Here is a 13,818-nt window from a genome sequence, read left to right as displayed (position 1 = left end):
TCTGACTGTCCAGTACTTCTGCACATATTCATACAGTACTCTGAGTATTCTGAGAACATCCAGTATTTATGCACATATTCATACAGTACTCTGAGTATTCTGACTGTCCAGTACTTCTGCACATATTCATACAGTACTCTGAGTATTCTGACTGTCCAGTATTTATGCACATATTCATACAGTACTCTGAGTATTCTGACTGTCCAGTACTTCTGCACATATTCATACAGTACTCTGAGTATTCTGACTGTCCAGTACTTCTGCACATATTCATACAGTACTCTGAGTATTCTGACTGTCCAGTACTTCTGCACATATTCATACAGTACTCTGAGTATTCTGACTGTCCAGTACTTCTGCACATATTCATACAGTACTCTGAGTATTCTGACTGTCCAGTACTTCTGCACATATTCATACAGTACTCTGAGTATTCTGACTGTCCAGTACTTCTGCACATATTCATACAGTACTCTGAGTATTCTGACTGTCCAGTACTTCTGCACATATTCATACAGTACTCTGAGTATTCTGACTGTCCAGTACTTCTGCACATATTCATACAGTACTCTGAGTATTCTGAGAACATCCAGTATTTATGCACATATCATACAGTACTCTGAGTATTCTGACTGTCCAGTACTTCTGCACATATTCATACAGTACTCTGAGTATTCTGACTGTCCAGTATTTATGCACATATTCATACAGTACTCTGAGTATTCTGACTGTCCAGTACTTCTGCACATATTCATACAGTACTCTGAGTATTCTGACTGTCCAGTACTTCTGCACATATTCATACAGTACTCTGAGTATTCTGACTGTCCAGTACTTCTGCACATATTCATACAGTACTCTGAGTATTCTGAGAACATCCAGTACTTCTGCACATATTCATACAGTACTCTGAGTATTCTGACTGTCCAGTACTTCTGCACATATTCATACAGTACTCTGAGTATTCTGACTGTCCAGTATTTATGCACATATTCATACAGTACTCTGAGTATTCTGACTGTCCAGTACTTCTGCACATATTCATACAGTACTCTGAGTATTCTGACTGTCCAGTACTTCTGCACATATTCATACAGTACTCTGAGTATTCTGACTGTCCAGTACTTCTGCACATATTCATACAGTACTCTGAGTATTCTGACTGTCCAGTACTTCTGCACATATTCATACAGTACTCTGAGTATTCTGACTGTCCAGTACTTCTGCACATATTCATACAGTACTCTGAGTATTCTGACTGTCCAGTACTTCTGCACATATTCATACAGTACTCTGAGTATTCTGAGAACATCCAGTACTTCTGCACATATTCATACAGTACTCTGAGTATTCTGACTGTCCAGTACTTCTGCACATATTCATACAGTACTCTGAGTATTCTGACTGTCCAGTATTTATGCACATATTCATACAGTACTCTGAGTATTCTGACTGTCCAGTACTTCTGCACATATTCATACAGTACTCTGAGTATTCTGACTGTCCAGTACTTCTGCACATATTCATACAGTACTCTGAGTATTCTGAGAACATCCAGTATTTATGCACATATTCATACAGTACTCTGAGTATTCTGAGAACATCCAGTATTTATGCACATATTCATACAGTACTCTGAGTATTCTGACTGTCCAGTACTTCTGCACATATTCATACAGTACTCTGAGTATTCTGACTGTCCAGTATTTATGCACATATTCATACAGTACTCTGAGTATTCTGACTGTCCAGTACTTCTGCACATATTCATACAGTACTCTGAGTATTCTGACTGTCCAGTACTTCTGCACATATTCATACAGTACTCTGAGTATTCTGACTGTCCAGTACTTCTGCACATATTCATACAGTACTCTGAGTATTCTGACTGTCCAGTACTTCTGCACATATTCATACAGTACTCTGAGTATTCTGACTGTCCAGTATTTCTGCACATATTCATACAGTACTCTGAGTATTCTGACTGTCCAGTACTTCTGCACATATTCATACAGTACTCTGAGTATTCTGACTGTCCAGTACTTCTGCACATATTCATACAGTACTCTGAGTATTCTGACTGTCCAGTACTTCTGCACATATTCATACAGTACTCTGAGTATTCTGAGAACATCCAGTACTTCTGCACATATTCATACAGTACTCTGAGTATTCTGACTGTCCAGTATTTATGCACATATTCATACAGTACTCTGAGTATTCTGACTGTCCAGTACTTCTGCACATATTCATACAGTACTCTGAGTATTCTGACTGTCCAGTACTTCTGCACATATTCATACAGTACTCTGAGTATTCTGAGAACATCCAGTATTTATGCACATATTCATACAGTACTCTGAGTATTCTGAGAACATCCAGTATTTATGCACATATTCATACAGTACTCTGAGTATTCTGACTGTCCAGTACTTCTGCACATATTCATACAGTACTCTGAGTATTCTGAGAACATCCAGTATTTATGCACATATTCATACAGTACTCTGAGTATTCAGAGAACATCCAGTATTTATGCACATGTACATTCACAGTCAGTGAAAACTTTGAGACCATATTTTTGGACATAATTTTTATTTTGAAACATAATAATAATAATAATAATAATAATAATAATAGTAATAATAATAATAGTAATAATAATAATAATAATAATAATAATAATAATAATAATAATAATAATATTAATAGTAATAATAATAATAATAATAATAATAATAATGGATTAGATTTCTCTAGTGCTTTTCTGTGAACACATAGTCAAAGTGCGTACAGTGGATCCATTCTCCATCCACTCTCACATCCTCCCTCTGGTGGAGGTAAACTCCATCTGCATCCACAGCTGTCCTGGGGGGGGGGGGCAGACTGATGAGGGTGTGGCTGACAGTCCACACCCACGGCCCCTCCCACCACCAAACATTCACACACATTCATACCCCAGTGTGAGCAGCAGCACTGGAGGACAGGAGGGGGAAGGGTCTTGCCCAAGGACACAACAGCACATGGACAGAGTGGGATTTGAACCGCCAACCCTTCAGTTATTGGACGACCCGCTCTACCATCTGAGGCGTGGCCGCCCCCTAAACTAAACCCTAAACTGGATTTGTTCATCTGAATCATTTGTTTAGGATATTGGCACACAAACACAAATGTGAAGTTTCCAGAAGAATTTCCAAACCAAAAAGTGAACAACAGAAAACGTCACCTGCCAAACACACAGTCCAGCTGTCAGTACCAGGTCAGGCCTCTGCTTCCATGCAGGCGGTGTTCTGGTGGCGTATGCGTCTGACCAGGCATCAGGTGGTGTCCTGTGGAATCCTGTTCCACTCATACTGTAGTGCACTGTTCTGTGGTGTGGATCACTGCAGCGCAGACAGGCCTCCACCAGTGGGTGTGGTGGAGGCTGGTGGGTGAGGTACTCACTGGACTAACACTGGAGGCCTTTTTTGGGCCTTTATATGGGCCTTTCTGGGCCTCTATATAGGCCTTTTTGGGCCTCTATGTAGACCTTTTTGGGCCTTTATATGGGCCTTTTTTGGGCCTTTATATGGGCCTTTGTGGGCCTCTATATAGGCCTTTTTGGGCCTCTATGTAGACCTTTTTGGGCCTTTATATGGGCCTTTTTTGGGCCTTTATATGGGCCTTTTTGGGCCTCTATGTAGACCTTTTTGGGCCTTTATATGGGCCTTTTTGGGCCTCTATATAGGCCTTTTTGGGCCTCTATGTAGACCTTTTTGGGCCTTTATATGGGCCTTTTTGGGGCCTTTATAGAGGCCTTTTTGGGCTTCTATATAGGCCTTTATGGGCCTCTATGTAGACCTTTTTGGGCCTTTATATGGGCCTTTTTTGGGCCTTTATATGGGCCTTTTTGGGCCTCTATGTAGACCTTTTTGGGCCTTTATATGGGCCTTTATATGGGCCTTTTTGGGCCTCTATATAGGCCTTTTTGGGCCTCTATGTAGACCTTTTTGGGCCTTTATATGGGCCTTTTTTGGGCCTTTATATGGGCCTTTTTGGGGCCTTTATAGAGGCCTTTTTGGGCCTCTATATAGGCCTTTTTGGGCCTCTATGTAGACCTTTTTGGGCCTTTATATAGGCCTTTTTGGGCCTTTATATGTGCCTTTTTGGAGCCTTTATATAGGCCTTTTTTGGGCCTTTACATAGGCCTTTTTGGGCCTTTATATGGGCCTTAATATAGGCCTTTTGTGGGCCGTTATATTGGCCTTTTTGGGCCTTTATATAGACCTTTTTGGGCCTTTATATGGGCCTTTTTTGGGCCTTTATATAGGCCTTTTTTGGGCCTTTATATAGACCTTTTTGGGCCTTTATATAGGCCTCTTTTGGGCCTTTATATAGACCTTTTTGGGCCTTTATATGGGCCTTTTTTGGGCCTTTATATAGGCCTTTTTTGGGCCTTTATATAGACCTTTTTGGGCCTTTATATGGGCCTTTTTGGGGCCTTTACATAGGCGTTTTTTTGGGCCTTTATATGGGCCTTTTTTGGGCCTTTATGTAGGCCTTTTTGGCCCTTTATATAGGCATTTTTTGGGGCTTTATATGGGCCTTTTTTGGGCCTTTATGTAGGCCTTTTTGGGGCCTTTATATAGGCCTTCCAAACCAGTCCTCAGACTGTGCACAGACCCTCTGAGTATTACTCAGTGTGTATTTGGTCCACTTTAGTAAACAGAGCGACCCATGTGTAATGAACCATGACAACAGGACAACTGAGCATGAGCTGAACGAGCAGCACTAAGGCAGCAAGAAGTACACTAGGAAGAACTACAGCCAACTACAAGTAGAAATACACACACATTTATACAAGTAGAAATACACACACATTTATACAAGTAGAAATATACACACATTTATACATGTAGAAATATACACACATTTATACATGTAGAAATATACACACATTTATACAAGTAGAAATACACACACATTTATACATGTAGAAATATACACACATTTATACAAGTAGAAATATACACACATTTATACAAGTAGAAATACACACACATTTATACATGTAGAAATATACACACATTTATACAAGTAGAAATATACACACATTTATACAAGTAGAAATATACACACATTTATACAAGTAGAAATACACACACATTTATACAAGTAGAAATATACACACATTTATACATGTAGAAATATACACACATTTATACAAGTAGAAATATACACACATTTATACAAGTAGAAATATACACACATTTATACAAGTAGAAATATACACACATTTATACAAGTAGAAATGCACACACATTTATACAAGTAGAAATATACACACATTTATACAAGTAGAAATATACACACATTTATACAAGTAGAAATATACACACATTTATACAAGTAGAAATACACACACATTTATACAAGTAGAAATATACACACATTTATACATGTAGAAATATACACACATTTATACAAGTAGAAATATACACACATTTATACAAGTAGAAATATACACACATTTATACAAGTAGAAATACACACACATTTATACAAGTAGAAATATACACACATTTATAGAAGTAGAAATACACACACATTTATACATGTAGAAATATACACACATTTATACAAGTAGAAATACACACACATTTATACAAGTAGAAATATACACACATTTATACAAGTAGAAATACACACACATTTATACATGTAGAAATATACACACATTTATACAAGTAGAAATATACACACATTTATACAAGTAGAAATATACACACATTTATACAAGTAGAAATATACACACATTTATACAAGTAGAAATACACACACATTTATACAAGTAGAAATATACACACATTTATACAAGTAGAAATACACACACATTTATACATGTAGAAATATACACACATTTATACAAGTAGAAATATACACACATTTATACAAGTAGAAATATACACACATTTATACAAGTAGAAATACACACACATTTATACAAGTAGAAATATACACACATTTATACAAGTAGAAATACACACACATTTATACATGTAGAAATATACACACATTTATACAAGTAGAAATATACACACATTTATACAAGTAGAAATATACACACATTTATACATGTAGAAATATACACACATTTATACAAGTAGAAATATACACACATTTATACAAGTAGAAATACACACACATTTATACATGTAGACATATACACACATTTATACAAGTAGAAATATACACACATTTATACAAGTAGAAATATACACACATTTATACATGTAGAAATATACACACATTTATACAAGTAGAAATACACACACATTTATACAAGTAGAAATATACACACATTTATACATGTAGAAATATACACACATTTATACAAGTAGAAATATACACACATTTATACAAGTAGAAATACACACACATTTATACAAGTAGAAATATACACACATTTATACAAGTAGAAATATACACACATTTATACAAGTAGAAATATACACACATTTATACAAGTAGAAATATACACACATTTATACAAGTAGAAATACACACACATTTATACAAGTAGAAATATACACACATTTATACAAGTAGAAATATACACACATTTATACAAGTAGAAATATACACACATTTATACATGTAGAAATATACACACATTTATACAAGTAGAAATATACACACATTTATGCAAGTAGAAATATACACACATTTATACAAGTAGAAATACACACACATTTATACAAGTAGAAATATACACACATTTATACAAGTAGAAATACACACACATTTATACAAGTAGAAATACACACACATTTATACAAGTAGAAATACACACACATTTATACAAGTAGAAACAGACACACATTTATACAAGTAGAAATATACAGACATTTATACAAGTAGAAATAGACACATTTATACAAGTAGAAATACACACACATTTATACAAGTAGAAATACACACACATTTATACAAGTAGAAATATACACACATTTATACAAGTAGAAATACACACACATTTATACAAGTAGAAATACACACACATTTATACAAGTAGAAATACACACACATTTATACAAGTAGAAATATACACACATTTATACAAGTAGAAATACACACACATTTATACAAGTAGAAATATACACAAATTTATACAAGTAGAAATACACACACATTTATACAAGTAGAAATACACACACATTTATACAAGTAGAAATACACACACATTTATACAAGTAGAAACAGACACACATTTATACAAGTAGAAATATACACACATTTATACAAGTTGAAATAGACACACATTTATACAAGTAGAAATATGCAGACATTTATACAAGTAGAAATATACACACATTTATACAAGTAGAAACAGACACACATTTATACAAGTAGAAACAGACACACATTTATACAAGTAGAAATAGACACACATTTATACAAGTAGAAATATGCAGACATTTATACAAGTAGAAATATACACACATTTATACAAGTAGAAATACACACACATTTATACAAGTAGAAATACACACACATTTATACAAGTAGAAATACACACACATTTATACAAGTAGAAATATACACACATTTATACAAGTAGAAATACACACACATTTATACAAGTAGAAATACACACACATTTATACAAGTAGAAATAGACACACATTTATACAAGTAGAAATATACAGACATTTATACAAGTAGAAATAGACACATTTATACAAGTAGAAATAGACACACATTTATACAAGTAGAAATACACAGACATTTATACAAGTAGAAATATACAGACATTTATGCAAGCAGAAATAAGCAGACATTTATACAAGTAGAAATATACAGACATTTATACAAGTAGAAATAAGCAGACATTTATACAAGTAGAAATATACAGACATTTATACAAGTAGAAATATACACACATTTATACAAGTAGAAATATGCAGACATTTATACAAGTAGAAATATACACACATTTATACAAGTAGAAATATGCAGACATTTATACAAGTAGAAATATACACACATTTATACAAGTAGAAATATGCAGACATTTATACAAGTAGAAATATACACACATTTATACAAGTAGAAATATACACACATTTATACAAGTAGAAATATGCAGACATTTATACAAGTAGAAATATACACACATTTATACAAGTAGAAATATACAGATATTTATACAAGTAGAAATATACAGACATTTATACAAGTAGAAATATACACACATTTATACAAGTAGAAATATGCAGACATTTATACAAGTAGAAATATACACACATTTATACAAGTAGAAATATACACACATTTATACAAGTAGAAATATGCAGACATTTATACAAGTAGAAATATACACACATTTATACAAGTAGAAATATACAGATATTTATACAAGTAGAAATATACAGACATTTATACAAGTAGAAATATACAGACATTTATACAAGTTGAAATATAAAGACATTTATACAAGTAGAAATATGCAGACATTTGTACCTCAGAGTTTCCATTAACAGTCAGTATATGTTCTGTCCAGTATTTATGCTCATGTGTGTTCTGTCCTTCTTCAGGGTGCTGTTGTTTCGCTGTAAACTGGGAGTCCTCCAGTACACGGTGGTCCGACCTGTAACCACAGTGATCGCACTGTGAGTTTTACACTCTGATAAAAAACTGACACTTATATCAGGGCTGTCCAACTCCTGTTCTTTCAGGTTCCACATTCAGCTCAGTTTGATCTGCAGTGGACCCAACCAGTCAAATAAGAACAGAAGAACCCAGAAATAATGACAACTACAAATGTTTTATATGCAAAAAATAACATTAAATTATGAAAACATTTACATTTTACAAACTAGCCAAACAAAGAAGTTGTGAATAACCTGAAAAAACTGAAATTTCTGAAGAAAAATAAGAAGAAATAATATTAAGAAGAAAAATCTGATCAATATTTTGCCTCAACTTATGTTTAATCCATGTGCATTACAGATCAGATCTACCAAGACACTGAACAGGCAGAAGATTGTTCCAACTGCACTGATTTTTCTGTAGATAATTCAGGTTGTTCATATTTGTTCAGGTTATTCACATTTTTTTTATAAAGCTAGTCTGTGAATGTAAATATTTTGGTGTAATTTTACTTTTCTTACATTAAAACAAAGAGAAAAAATTGCAGTTTTCATGGTTTATAAATTATTCTGATTGTGTTTCACTGGTCTGACCCACTTTAGGTTGAATTAACTTAAACTGATTTTAACATCAATGATTGTTCATATCTTCAGTCTCATTTTTACATTTCACAAATTCAACCCACAGGCCTGATTTGGACCCTTTGGAGGGCCAGTTTTGGACCCCTTGAAGGGCCAGATTTGGACCCTTTGGAGGGCCAGATTTGGACCCTTTGGAGGGCCAGATTTGGACCCTTTGGTGGGCCAGATTTGGACCCCTTGGAGGGCCAGATTTGGACCCCTTGGAGGGCCAGATTTGGACCCTTTGGAGGGCCAGATTTGGACCCTTTGGAGGGCCAGATTTGGACCCTTTGGTGGGCCAGATTTGGACCCCTTGGAGGGCCAGATTTGGACCCCTTGGAGGACCAGATTTGGACCCTTTGGTGGGCCAGATTTGGACCCCTTGGAGGGCCAGATTTGGACCCTTTGGTGGGCCAGATTTGGACCCCTTGGAGAGCCAGATTTGGACCCCTTGGAGGACCAGATTTGGACCCTTTGGTGGGCCAGATTTGGACCCCTTGGAGGGCCAGATTTGGACCCTTTGGTGGGCCAGATTTGGACCCCTTGGAGGGCCAGATTTGGACCCCTTGGAGGACCAGATTTGGACCCTTTGGTGGGCCAGATTTGGACCCCTTGGAGGGCCAGATTTGGACCCTTTAGTGGGCCAGATTTGGACCCTGGGCCACATGTTTGCCACCTGTGCTGTAAAGTGTTGCTGTTTCAGATGTCAGTTGCTGAATGTGTGATTCAGTTTTTTTGTTCTCCTCTGCAGGATCTGTCAGCTCTGTGGTGTTTATGATGAAGCCAACTTCAGCTTCAGAAACGCCTGGTCCTACCTGGTCATCATCAACAACATTTCACAGCTGGTAAATAGTGTGATTTAATTCTGAGTCCAACCCAGGCTGATCCCAGTTCTAACACTGATACTAAATGCACTTACTATTGTGTCAGAATTAGGGCTGTGTTTCTGCAACAATCTGGTGATACGATGCAAATCACAACACTAGGACCACGATACCATATATCATGATACTGTTAAAAAGGCAATTCTTTGTTCCTTTCTTTTTTTTAAATGATTATTTCCTTGAAGAATTGAATTCCATCATAAATCTGCACAAATCCTAAACACATTTGTATTTGATCCCAACAGGATCTAATGTTCTATCAGCAAATGTTCCAACTGTGTTCAAACTGGAATTCTGTTTTACACACATTCCAGTTTCAGATCCTGTTCAAATGTTCACATTCTATTAGTTCACAACTAACATCCATCCATCCATTATCTGCCGCTTGTCTGGGGCCAGGTCATGGGGGTAACAGTCTAAGCAGGGATGCCCAGACTCCTCCCTCTCCACAGACTCCTCCTCCAGCTCTTCCAGGTGGACCCTGAGGCGTTCCCAGTCCAGTCCACTGACATAGTCTGTCCAGTGTGTCCCAGGTCTTCCCTCAGGTCTCCTCCTGGTGGGACATGCCCAGAACAGGAGGAGTCCAGGAGGATCTGAACCAGATGTCTGATCCACCTCGGCTGGTTCCTCTGGATATGGAGGAGCAGCGGCTCCACTCTGAGCTCCGCCCCTGGTGACTGAGCTCCTCCCCCATCCCTAAGGGTGGACCCGCCCACCCTACGGAGGAAACTCATTTGGACCGCTTGTATCCTGGATCTGGTCCTTTGGGTCCTGGATCTGGTCCTTTGGGTCCTGACCCACAGCTCATGACCACAGGTGAGGGTCTGAACGTAGACTGAGGGTAAATGCAGAGCTTCTCCTTTGGGCTCAGCTCCTTCTGAACCACAACAGACCCATACAAGCACTGCAGCACTGCAGACGCTGCACCCACCCACCTGTCAATCTGAACCTCCACCCATCCACCTGTCAATCTGAACCTCCACCCATCCACCTGTCAATCTGAACCTCCATCCTTCCCTCACTCTGAACCAGACCCAGATACTGGAACTCCTCCACTTGGGGCAAAGACTCTCCACCGACCCGGAGAGGGCAGACCACCTTTATCTGGTCCAGAACCATGGTCTCAGATTTGGAGGTGCTGATCCTCATCCCACTCCAAACCACCCCAGGGCATGCTGAAGGTCCAGGTTCCATGAGGCCAACAGGACAACGTCATCTGCAAAAAGCAGAGATGAAATCCTGTGGTCCCCAAACCGGACCCCCTCCGGCCCCTGGCTGCGCCTAGAAATTCTGTCCATAAAAATTCTGAACAGAACCGGTGACAAAGGGCAGCCCTGCAGGAGTCCCACATGCACCTGGAACAGGTCTGACTTACTGCCAGTAAGTCAGACCAGGCTCCTGCTTTGGTCATACAAGGACCAGACTGCCCTTAACAGAGGGCCCTGGACCCCATACTCCCGAAGCACCTCCAGCAGGATACCACGAGGGACACAGTCCAACACCTTCCCCAAATCCACAAAACACATGTGGACCAGATGGGTGAACTCCCATGAACCCTCGAGCACCTGATGGAGAGTATAGAGCTGGTCCACTGTTCCACAACCAGGACGAAAACCGCATTGTTCCTCCTGGATCCGAGGTTCGACTATCGGTCGGATCCTCCTCTCCAGTACCTGGAATAGACTTTCCCCGGGAGGCTGAGGAGTGGGATCCCCCTGTGGATGGAGCACATCCTCCGGTCCCCCTTCTTAAAAAGGGGGACCACCACCCCGGTCTGCCAATCCAGAGGGACTGTCCCCGACTGCCACGCCATGTTACAGAGACGAGTCAACCAAGACAGTCCTGCACATCCAGAGACTGAAGGGACTCAGGGCGAATCTCATCCACCCCCGGTGCCCTGCCACCGAGGAGCTGTCCAACCACCTCAGTGACTTCAGCTTGGGTGGTGGACCAGTCCACCTCTGAGACCTCAGCCTCTGCTTCCTCAATGGAAGACGTGACAGTGGGATTGAGGAGGTCCTCAAAGTATTCCTTCCACCGTCCGATAACATTCCCAGTCGAGGTCAGCTCCTCCCACTTCCACTGTAAACAGTGTTGGTGGTGCACTGCTTTCCCCTCCTGAGGCGCCGGACGGTTTGCCAGAATTTCCTCGAGGCTGACCGATAGTCCTCCACGGCCTCTCCAAACTCCACCCAGACCAGAGTTTTTGCCTCCACAACCACTCGGGTTGCAGCATGCCTGGCCTTCCGGTACCCATCAGCTGCCTCCGGAGTCCCACGAGCCAACAAGGCTCGATAAGACTCCTTCTTCAGCTTGACAGCATCCCTTACTTCCGGGGTCCACCACCGGGTTCGGGGATTGCCGCCACGACAGGCACCGGAGACCCTGCAGCCACAGCTCCAAGCAGCCGCTTCGACAATGGAGGTGGAGAACATGGTCCACTTGGACTCAATGTCCCCAGCCTCCCCCGGGATCTGGGAGAAGCTCTCCCGGAGGTGGGAGTTGAAGACCACGCTGACATTGGGCTCTGCCAGACGTTCCCAACAGACCCTCACAACACGTTTGGGCCTGCCGAGTCGGTCTGGTTTCCTCCTTTGCCAGAGGATCCAACTCACCACCAGGTGGTGATCGGTTGACAGCTCTGCAACAGAACTAACATCAGAACAGCATTTGAGTTCAATCCCAACAAAGGAACTCCCACCTGCCTCTCAAACAGAAAAAAGTGCTTTTAGGATGATTCAAAGAACCATTATTTAATAAAACAGATAATAAAATAATAAAAACTTGAATTCTAAAATAAATAAATAAGTAAATCGTATTTTCAGAATGCTCACCACAGACACATCAGGGGCTAAAGGGTTGATGCCAAATGGGATTTAAGTCTGTGTTTCCTACATGACTGACTTGCTTTCTCTCTCTCTCTCTCTCTCTCTCTCTCTCTCTCTCTCTCTCTCTCTCTCCAGTTTGCCATGTACTGCCTGGTGTTGCTCTACTGTGCTCTCAGGGAAGAGCTGACCCCCATCAGACCTGTGGGAAAGTTCCTGTGTGTCAAACTGGTGGTGTTTGTGTCCTTCTGGTAAGGATGGGACTACTGGTACAGGCTGAACACAAAGCAGAAGGAGGCCAGAGCTGACATGTCCGTCTGTGTGTGTGTGGTTGTGTTCAGGCAGGCTGTGCTGATCGCATTCCTGGTCAAAGTTGGTGTTATCTCCGACAAACACACCTGGGACTGGGACAGTGTGGAAGCTGTGGCAACTGGACTACAGGTACTGAACTGGAACTACAGGTACAATGAACTGGAACTACAGGTACTCTGAACTGGAACTACAGGTACTCTGACCTGGAACTGTTCCAACACAACTGCAGAAAACTATGAAGAACAGGAGCATCAAACCCAGGGCTGTCAAACATGTGTCCCGGGCCTGAATGCGTCCCCCCAAAGGTTCCAGTCCCACCCCTGGGATGAATTTCCAAAGTGTCTAAATTCCACAGTCCAGGCTGTGGAACTCATGTTAGTGTGGGTTCCACATCCAGACCAATCTGATCTACAGTCCAATAATAACAGCAGAAGAACCCACACAGAAGAACCACTGCAGATTTACTACTGGGTTTGATGGAACAAATAATATGACATTATGTCTGTAAATAATGACAACTACAAATGTTTGTCTTTGTTTTAGTGC

General features: G+C 39.8%; 1 protein-coding gene across 1 annotated transcript in view; it reads left to right on the top strand.

Annotated features, from left to right (window-relative positions):
• Nucleotides 1–13,818, top strand: part of LOC115438892 (transmembrane protein 184C-like) — a 31,163-nt gene that overhangs the window by 13,479 nt on the left and 3,866 nt on the right. The window contains exons 5-8 of the mRNA XM_030162775.1: nt 8,577–8,651; nt 10,003–10,096; nt 13,099–13,211; nt 13,302–13,401. Coding sequence (XP_030018635.1) covers nt 8,577–8,651; nt 10,003–10,096; nt 13,099–13,211; nt 13,302–13,401 — 382 coding nt within the window. The remainder of the gene's footprint in view (nt 1–8,576; nt 8,652–10,002; nt 10,097–13,098; nt 13,212–13,301; nt 13,402–13,818) is intronic.

Source organism: Sphaeramia orbicularis, chromosome 18 (assembly GCF_902148855.1).
Source record: "Sphaeramia orbicularis chromosome 18, fSphaOr1.1, whole genome shotgun sequence".
Taxonomy (NCBI): domain Eukaryota; kingdom Metazoa; phylum Chordata; class Actinopteri; order Kurtiformes; family Apogonidae; genus Sphaeramia; species Sphaeramia orbicularis.
The sequence above is the reverse complement of the archived record's forward strand: the minus strand, read 5'-3'. Positions and strand labels throughout refer to the sequence as shown.